At 54.0% G+C, this 9987-nt stretch overlaps 1 protein-coding gene across 1 annotated transcript; it reads right to left on the bottom strand.

The window, feature by feature from the left end:
* Window positions 1-1946: 1946 nt before the first annotated feature.
* On the bottom strand, window positions 1947-2776 carry CH63R_11816 (Phosphoribosylglycinamide formyltransferase; the record flags this gene model as incomplete). Its single annotated transcript, XM_018306790.1, has 3 exons — window positions 1947-2087; window positions 2141-2265; window positions 2350-2776. The coding sequence occupies 3 exons, from the start codon at window positions 2774-2776 to the stop codon at window positions 1947-1949; spliced, it is 693 nt and encodes a 230-aa protein (XP_018153631.1).
* Window positions 2777-9987: the final 7211 nt, after the last annotated feature.

Here is a 9987-nt window from a genome sequence, read left to right on the forward strand (position 1 = left end):
CCTGCCCAATTATCCGGTTGTTTTGGTGTAGTCTCGTTCCTCGCTGAATAAGATGAATGTTGAGCGGCGTTGCGAAATATACAAATGGGTAATTCCAAGAGCCCTCCCCAGCTTTGCCTTGGAACGGGGGGAGCCACCTCGCGCCAAGTTGCCATTTGAGCCGGTGTCGGTCGTTCGTACTCCGTAGTGTCCACTCGTTGGGCCAATGTGCTCCATCCAACCGCTCTGAATGGACGAGAGCTGGAGCTGGAGCCGAAGAACAGAGCCTAGGGTTCAGGGATTGTTCGTTTGGCAATTGCACAGTCCGTGGTTTTTATTTTCATTTTTATTTAACATATCTAGATAGGGGCCTAGGAGGTACTTGGTTTGATCTCTGAAGTGCCGGGTTCGTAACTTCATCGCATAAGCCAGCCCTTTGTCCAATATTCAACATCCCTCGTCCCCAGTTTGCTTTCTTGAATGTGCCCGGCTACATCTGACCGTGTCTGAGAAAAAATGGGACCAAAGGGGAGAACGCCCCCCGGGGTTGGTAATTGCCTCCGACACAACTTGCCTTTCGCTACCGCCCTTGCGCGCCCCATCCAACGTCTCCCAGCGCACACTGACTAAGTCAACTGCAGCCGGTCGTTGCGATGAATGGGACACCCAAAGCCAAAACAAAAGGCGCACGAACCCCGAAAAGAGGGAAGCTCTACTCGAGCCAAGATGGGATAAAACGGTAACTGTTTGCTTTCTCTTGGAGCCATAAGTTGTCCCGCCAGTCTCGGTCTCTTGAGACTCGTCCGAAGCCCACCACGTTCGCTTCCAATTTCAAAAACGACAATCACGCACTTGAAAGAGTCTCGAGTGACACAAACCCTCCGTCTCAACTCCGTCACGTCAGTGAAAATGGGTCGAGTGGGCATAACACAATGCGGCGGTTTCTCTTGTGCTGCCGCGGGCTTGGCATCTCTGCATAACCCGAAGCATAAGAACTCCCCATCTGTGTCTCGATGGTAAGCTGGGAGGCAACATGTTGTTCCCTTTTAAAACGGACAGCGGCGAGTTGAACTTGGTTCCCAGTCGCTGACTGCCAAAGACTTGAAATGGCCCCTTGTTCAACTCCAACTTGGCAATCCCCAATTCCTTCCGGTCTGCGTCTTCAATTGGCTGAGGCTCCGGCTTGTCCGGATTCCGACCTTGTTCGGCGGTAGCCCCCTCCCCTGCCGCCGACCTGCAGAACACAGCAGAGCCGCATATCATTTGCAGCAGGTTTTCCCGACTTGTTGCCCACGTCACCTCGATCTCGACCCTCCTCGGTACAAATTCTGCTCCCCAGCCCCTAACCCGATGAGTAGCCCTTAACTGTACGATGATGATTGGTCGTGATATCGGTTGTTGTCCACGAGACGCAAGGTAGATTTTCGAAAGATTTTGATCTGGTCAAGCTCCAAACTCTTTTTACTAAATCGAAATGGCGGTATGAGTGTGGCCTCTAGATCATAGTCATACCTATTAACTCGAATCCCGAGAGCCGGCGTCTAATCCCATGGAAGGTCTTCTGCATCTCCTTATATTCGTAGATCTAGCCTCCGAGATAGAAGGTCGCCAGACTGTCATGCTCCGACAACATGTCAGAAATGAGAGATTCTGGAACCCTTGGACCGATGCATCGGGCCCCAAAAGCCTCTAGTTCCCTGCGGAGAGCCCATACCAAGATGCAAAACCTAGACATCCATCATGTTGTCAATAGATGCCTCAGAGAAACCACACGCCTCTACAAAGGTGTGTGCATCCCGTGAGGATGAGGAGATCGCTAGTAGATGGGCAAGACAGTCCTGTCATTGCCTTTCGAACAACTCGACCATGTTTGAAGATACATAGGATATAACCAGGTAGGTCGCAAAGCCTGTGACTGCTGGCGTCGCTTGCCTGAATGATCTTATTCTCAGCACACCCTGCCGCCGTCAATGTCTCTTCTTGGCTAGGATCTCCTGCACAACCTTGGCCGTGGCCTTCACAATGATTTCATGCTCGACACTGTGCATGCGTTCTTCGAGGTCTGCCAGGCTGTCACTTTCGCGGACCTCGACCTCCTCGACGAGAATCTGGTAAAACTGTCAGCGAGCGCACTGGGAGAACGCTTCTCCGGCAAACGAACGGGCTGTCCTCTGTCTACGGCCTCGATGACGTAGTGAATCATGGCCCCGGTCCGGTTGTTCTGCAACTGGCCAGCCTTGAAGTCGTCATACGCTCTGCCAATGGCGTTGGCACCGTCATAAGCACCTGATAGCAGTCATCAGCAAACGGAAATCTTCCACGACCCAAACCACCCCGTTCATGCACCAAGGCCATTGTAGAGTTGCATACCTGGCAGCGCGGGATGGAGGTTGATGACTGGGACACCGGCCGCATCGAGAGGCCGCAGGAAGCTCGAAGTAAATATTGCCATCCATCCGGCCAGAACGATGAGATCCGGCTTGTCCTGAAGAACAATCTCTGCCAAAGCCGCGTCGTAGCGGGCGCGGCCGTCCTTCAGCTTCGTCTCATCCTTCTCGCCCTTTTGGATGAAGCCCGCGGAGACCTGGTTGAAGTACCTGGTGGGGATGCCGGCCTTTTCGGCCCTCTGGACTGCGAAGGCGTTCTTCCGGTTGACAATGACCCTCTCGATCTCGCTGTTGGGAATCGTGCCGGCTGCGACGGCGTCGATGATGGCCTGCAGGTTCGTGCCCGAGCCGGAGCAAAGGACCACGAGGCGGCAGGGCTCGCTGGCCTTGGCGGTAGCCATGGTAGCCATGGTTGTGAGGAGTGGGGTTTGAGTAGGTGAGAGCCTCAAGTGGGAGGATCTTTCGGAGGCGGTGATACCAAGCTTGGTTGAGCTTTAGTCACCTCAGGGCTTGCCCAGGTGAAACAGCTGGCAACTCTATCGAAGACGTTTCACACAGAATCCCGCGGTTTGCGACCTGTCGAATTTTAGGGTATCTATCGAGTCGACAGGGTTCGCCTCGTATCTTTTGGTGCGTCGCTGTCGTGTAACACAATAATTCACTTCATCAAGTTGTGCTTCGCAGGGAGAAATGGGTGGGAATTAAAATTTCAACCACTGGCTCAGAGGGGTTGTGAGAGGTTTGAGGGGGGAAGCGAGGTGTACGAGGTTCTGCAATTGGCTGGGTCGTTGGCTAAGTTGTTGGTGTGGGCAGCTCAATCAGGCGGGGCCGACCAACGGCAACTAACACTGCTATGCTCACATTGGTGCTCTTGCTTTTTGGTGCCGGGCATGGCAGCACAGCAACAGCAAGGCGATTACAGACCAAGGTACCTCCTACCTGTACCTAGGTAAGTCGGGGGGAAATTATCAGCGCCGACTCCGAACAATGGCCAAAAACCCACGACAGGGGTTTTGTGAGAGGAAAGGAACAGAACGGATGCAGCATTGATGATTCGGGTTGAAGCTTGTCGGGTCACAGAGATGACAGCTTTGCAGTTCACAAGCAATGCCGGAAATTGTGTGAGGGAGAGGGTTGGAAAACCAGTCAGGCGCCTTACCTATGTAGAACTTTTTGTTAGGCAAAAGGTTTTCTTCAAGGGGTGTACTTTATTGTTATTATTATTATGATTATTGGCGAATATAACCATCCAGAAACTCTGTGAAAGGCGATGATAATAAGAAGCGAGCAGAGGGAAAAGCAGAAAGAGAATAAGAGACATTATCGTCCGAGGCTATACCAGCCAGACCTGTGACACTAACGATGGGTGGGACTGGGCATACCCAACCCAAATGCTTAGGACCCGAAGGAAGTCAATGATCCCGCTTGGCTGATACTCGGTCGGGGCTACCTGACAATGTGATTCAGCGAAACCCGCCGTGTAGATGTTGGGAGCACGATCTCGACGATGAGGACGGCTTCAAACAAACCACCCATCCCATGAAGAGAAGCTCACCGCTCCACGCTGCCAAAGTACAACCGTCGGAAAATTATCGATATGTGTATCCGTGCCGGGGCTTACTTCAGCGGGTTGACAGGCAGCACGAGCTGTTGTCCGAACAAAAAGAACTGATGGACTAGCTGACTCTTCGCTCCCCAGCTGTACCTAACCCGGAGCTTGTTGCGCTTGTGGCTGGCCCTGATTCCATACCCTCGCTCGCAAGGGGGCCAGTACCGAACAGGCAGTGGTTCAGGTACTGGCTCAGGCACACAGCACTCGTCAGGGAAAGCTTCCCACCCATCGGGCTATAAGACCGACGACGACGACCAAGCATCAGAGCCCATGGTCAGATCTGTGATCTCTGATCCCTGCCACGTGCGGCGTGTCTAAAGTCCGTCCGACGCAGAAGAAAGAAGAAGAATAGGAAGAGTCTTGGGCTCGGGGTGAGAGGCCCGACCCCTCCCATGTCCCAACGGCGGAGGGCAACGACGCCGTTTGACCGTCTATTCATGGTTTCGCCAGGGGAGCAAACGGTCCTGAAAGGTCAATCGGGATGTGGCCAGCAACATCGGGGCGGCAAGCCAGCCGATACTAACCAAGCCGGATCCAACCAACAGTGGTTGTCCAGGACGGTATCAGTCTTCCCTTTTGAGCTGCCCTGTGTTCGGTTGCAACGCCAGCGCCAAGCGACGGGGGACAAAAGTATGGAGAATTGGGACCGTCAGCCATCATTGGGGGTGAGGTACCACAGTATAACGCGCTTGCCCCTCCCCGGTACTCCTTGTCTTCGAGCTTCCTTGATTGTGGTGCCGCGCGACGTTGACAAAGCCGGGACGAATCTCCGATGGTAACAGGTTGCGTCGGCTGTGCTCAAGCCTGAAATTGGTCTATAGATGGATAGGATCCGGCCAAATGTCTTGGCCGTACTCATGGTCAAGTGCCACGCTTCCACTAAGTACGGCCTGTTACCTGCGTTTTGCTGCCCACCCAGTGCGTGTCGAAGTGCGTATCTAATTGCGTCTTAAGACACTTGCAGCGCATGGACGTACACGGTGGTTGTCTACTTATCTCGAGCATACATACCGACGGATGGACGGACGGATATTCTGCGTCATGATGGAGCAACTGTGTAATGTCTTGTCCATAAAGCGTGTGTATCCGGCTTGCTGGCAAGATGATGCAATTGGGAAGGGGCAAAGTGCCCGGAGCAAGTCGCGTCAGTAACAGTTGATTCAAGTCAGATCATGTCACTTTCGTCTTCTGATTTTGGGACGTGCTCCTCTCGCTGGAGAATCCCATCGTTTACATACATCATTTGTGGGCGATCCTCATTGCACCGAGAAACCCAGGGAGGCGAACCGGACCGGCAGCGGTAGTGTATCATGGGCGCAGTCCGGGCTTGGCTTCCTGTCAGGTTGGAGGACGGCGCAAATCTCTTTGTTTCTGCAGTTTATCCATGTGTATGCGGTCGAGGGTGAGATCGGGGCGGTCTTGGGCGATACGAGGCATGTGTTGCGGAAAATAGGTACATTCTTGAAGGCAAGCAAGTGATTGGCAGTATCTTCCCTGGAATCTAGTGGAGAGGCGCGAGTTGATCCGTTCCAGGTTAAAGACCCCCTCCAGCCATTTCCAGGTTTCTCTGGACGTGATTACCGCGTCAGACCTTGCGGCGGGAGACTGCCGTCGGGACGTTCCTTCTCTCTCCTTTTTCGTGCTCCTTTCCCGTCGGCATGTTTCAATCTGTCTTGCCTTTGATAGGTGCCAACCTAACCTAGGTGAGTACCTTGAAGCACCTTGAGAACAACCAAGTACGTCCTCGGCTCTGGGTCTGAGACTGCTGCTACGCGTACAACCCAGCCGGCAAAGACTCAAGCTCCGGTTTACTCCCCTCACTCACTCCCCGCGACAACATTCGCACAGTCGGCGGAGGAGCCACTATTCAAGCTTCCAGGATTGTCTTCAATGTTCGGGGAGACCTTCTGGGGCTACGAGGAGGGTAGCGCCGTGCTAAGACGCCCCTGGTGGGGTTTCTCGCGTCTTCTTTTCATTCGTTTTAATTGCTCACGCAAGCTTGCGCGAAGGCCAGAGCACAAGGTTCATCTTGTGGACAGTGTTGGGGATCGTCCAGTATTGAATTCGATTCAAGCCGAGCGGAATCCTCGGGTTCCCAGCGTCTTCAGCCGGAGCAACGGCCAACGTCCCATGTCTCCCCCCCTTCTTTCTTTTTCCCTTTGGTCTTTTTGCGTGATTGCGGGAAGAGTCAAGCAAGCATGTGGAATTCGAAGCACCCTGCACGCCAATCGTCCTATGAGCGTCGTGGATAAGGACGGAAAGTGGATTAATCCATCCGTCATCCCGACTCCCAACCTCCACTCGGAGGCTCCAGCTATTTTCCTCTGTGGATATGTGGCCGAGGTCCTTTTTTCTCTCGTCTCCTTCATCCACGCCCCTCTTCCAAACCTCAAGCCTTTACTCCCACACGTCTCAAGGCGTCGTTTCGATTGGTACGTGTGTATGTGTGTGTACGTTACCATGTCCCACCTCCACTCGTGCGTGGATCAATGGCCATCAACTCCATAGGTCTATCATGCCATGGGCTGTCGCTTGTATCATCACATATGCGCCGGAGGATCATCGAAAGAAGTAGTCACGCCCACAGCCTTCGATGCTCTTCAACTCCTCCTCCTGGCGTCTTGTCAAGCGCCTCACCTAGACCCCTTACGTGTTCTTCGACCTGGGCATCTCGAAGTGCGCGCGACAGAAGCCCGACAAGAATGAGAAGCTAGTCGATACTGAGAAATCGGTATAGAAATGTCGCTCGGCCGAGCCCGGTCGCCCTCCATCAAACCAACACTGCCCTAGCGACAGCGACTGAGAGATATCCGTTCACGTGTGGTGTCTGCGTCGAACCGGAACCCCAGACGTCAAGCCTTTGCCAGGACGACCGAGCTCGAGTCTAATCACGTCTTAGCATTCGACCATGCCGTCATGACCAGAACGGCGAGTGTCCTCTGCATGGCGCTCCTGCTCCCAGCAATCCTCCTTCGCATCGAGAATCGACTTCGGATTGTATCGCGCCGGGTATGGTTACGGAAGAAACTTCGGCGACCCAAGACCACCAATGGCCATCACTTCTCCCAGCGTCGACACACAACCAGCCATCATCCATTCACACGTCTCTCCAGCCCCTTCTGGAAGCCCCATTCCACCGGTACGAATAAGAAAAAATTGAGACATGGCAACAGTCCGGTGGACGTTTATCGTTGCTGGAAACCGTTGTCTTCGCCGGGGTAGGCGAGGACATCTTGTCATGCATTCAACTCCGGATTCGAATGCGGCGGCTCCGAGGTTAATTCAACACTTCACGTCTCCGCAGCCTCGCTACTCATGCTGCCATGCCGGTGGGTCGAGGTCTAGGCTTTGCAACGGACCAACCAGCATCTTCACAGTGTGCAATGTAGAATACTCATCACGCTAAACCTCCAGTCGGACTTGCATCTGTGAGCTGGTCTGTTCGTCGTGGCTGCTCCTTCTCCAAAGTCTAATTCGCCTGATCATTTGGGTGGGCACGTTCTGTCCGCGTTCTTCGGTGCCGCTTGCATGATGTATCACGGTGCTTGCTGGTATTTTCCCTGGGAGCGTCATGTCGCGCATTGCATTTCAGCCGATGTCGAGGCCTCGCAACCCCCCGGAAGACAAAAGTCTTGGGGTTGGGCTGGGAGCCCTGGTGCTGCACACTAATTGGGTGGCGGGTGCAGCTGAGAGTACTAATCGTTCATCGGTAACGGGAACCTTGACGGCGGACGACGCCGTGCGATGTGTTAGTACCAGTATACTACCTAGGCAAGGTAAGGTGTCCATCCGTTTGTATCCGTAGTCCATGCCATATAGCGACGCTACTCTGCATGAAGAAAGGGAAACACAGCGCGATTAGAATCGCTACTGCTGGTAGGCAGGGTAGGGAAAGGGGCTATAGACGACTTGGTCTGGGCGCTACAGTACCTAAGTACCAATCTAGGTACCTAGGTACCTACTCAGCAATGGTCGACCCGACAGGTGGTTCGTTCAATGCAGCGATTCGTCCAATCACCCAAAATATCACCCAACACACAAGGTTTCCGAAGGCGCCTCTGGGAAAGGGGAAGGCGGCTCGCAGTACAACAACAGGATACTACTCGAACCGGAAAGGCGAGCGAAATTCTTCTCATCGGTGTCAGAGGCGACGACTTGTTGACGCTCATCTCCTCCATTTTCGTGGGCGTCGGCTCTACTGTGGTCCATGCAGGCTACATACAGTACAGCACCACCTGGGCCAGATCGCAGCAGAGCTCCGAGCCTCCGTCGCCGACGAACCATTGTTGTTGTTCGGGCGGCGGTGCAGGCGGTCTCCGGGCCATCCCATCCCATCCCAAAGCAACCCCCTCGTCCCTTCTCCGCACACACCCCCCTTCCCCTGTATCCCTGACCCCTTCTCCTGGGCTGGGCCCAGAGAATTTTCGCAGGGCAACCCGAGAAAAACACGGAGCGAAGAGGCACAGAATATCACGGAAAGAGAGGCAGGACAGGCATGTCGTCAACGGGCCAGCTGGGCCAGGCTATGTGGACTGATGGGCTCGACTTTCGCGCGTGAAGCTCTACGGTCAAGCCCACCTTTCTCAGCAAATATTGCTTGGTCTCTCCACTATCTTAATAAAAATAGGCCCTGCAACTGGGTGTATGTAGGGACCAGGGAAGTGCGTCGATAAAATAGCAGACAGACATAGTGACAGACCACCACCAAGAGGAGAGAGAGAGAGAAACTGGTCCAAGGAGCAGCAGCAACCGCCTTTGAGATTTTCTCTCTCTTCCCTTGTGCCCCCCCTCCTCTTCCCCCTTCCCTGCTCGGCCTTTTACCCTGACCTGCCTTAGCCGTGCCTTGCCTTGCCTTGACTTTGCCGAATTACTTTTGTCTATCCGTACACGCCACCAGTACAGATACTTACTGGTTGGATCGCCTCCTCCTTTCCCACATTCCCACCCGTTCGCTCCAACCTCCCCGTCGTCTGCTTCGCCGACCGTCGCTGTTGCTGTCATCATTTGTTGCATATCCTCCCGCATCGTGTCCGTCCCGTCACTACGACTCGATCCCATTTTGTTCATTCACTTATTCTTCAGATCCTAATACCCCAATCTCCATCCCCTCTGACCGCTTGACTCTCCCCTCCCCCGGCGCCCCCCCGTCTCGTCCGCTTCCTTGCTACCATCAGCATCTTCATCATCATCCTCATCGGCTTCTCTGGCTTTGTACGGCCCGGCTTCAGCATCTGGCATCATATTTTGCACTTGGCTAGGTTTATGGGATGAGATCATACATCATTTTGTGGTTTCACGCCTTCGCATACGCTCTATAGACTAATAGCCATCGCGTCGTCTTCTGGACTGTCGTCCCGTCTCATCTTGTCTCGTTCTGTTCGACCAACTCTCCTCCGGTAAGTCATCAGCCATTACTCTCGTCATCCCTCATTCCTCAGCCCTCCGGCCCAAGCCTATACATAGTTGCATTTCCCCCCTCCCCCTTTCGACCCGCGACATCACGATGCGCGCGGGGAAAGAGACTATTGCACTGTTAGGCCAGGCCCGTTGCCCAGGCTGCTGGCGGGTTACTCAACCGGAATACCTTCGTCCCTCCCCCCAATCCCTTGGCTCCTACGGATGGCCACATAGCTCCGATTATCATACCCGTACACTCTTACGGCACCTCAACGCATACGCAGGCGCGCATCTATACAGTTCAGAGTCGCAGCAGCTGACATTTGGGATTATTCCGCTACGCAGTATAGCTTCGGTTGCGGCAGCTTTGTACCACTCTCCGCACCGCCCAACTGACTGACACGAGCCACAAAGAAAGCCTGTTCGAGTCTCACCTTTCTGTCGTCATCCCACATCGGCTGACCCGCCTCGTATCGCAATTTTTTTTGCGGTCCCGAACCGAGGCGAAGAACGAACCCAGGGGTTTAGTTTAATCTTGTCGAATCCCACCCTCCGAACGGCTGCACCCACCGAACCCATCCCGCCGGGAACTTTGGTTTATCGTTACTCCAT

Source organism: Colletotrichum higginsianum, chromosome 8 (assembly GCF_001672515.1).
Source record: "Colletotrichum higginsianum IMI 349063 chromosome 8, whole genome shotgun sequence".
Taxonomy (NCBI): domain Eukaryota; kingdom Fungi; phylum Ascomycota; class Sordariomycetes; order Glomerellales; family Glomerellaceae; genus Colletotrichum; species Colletotrichum higginsianum.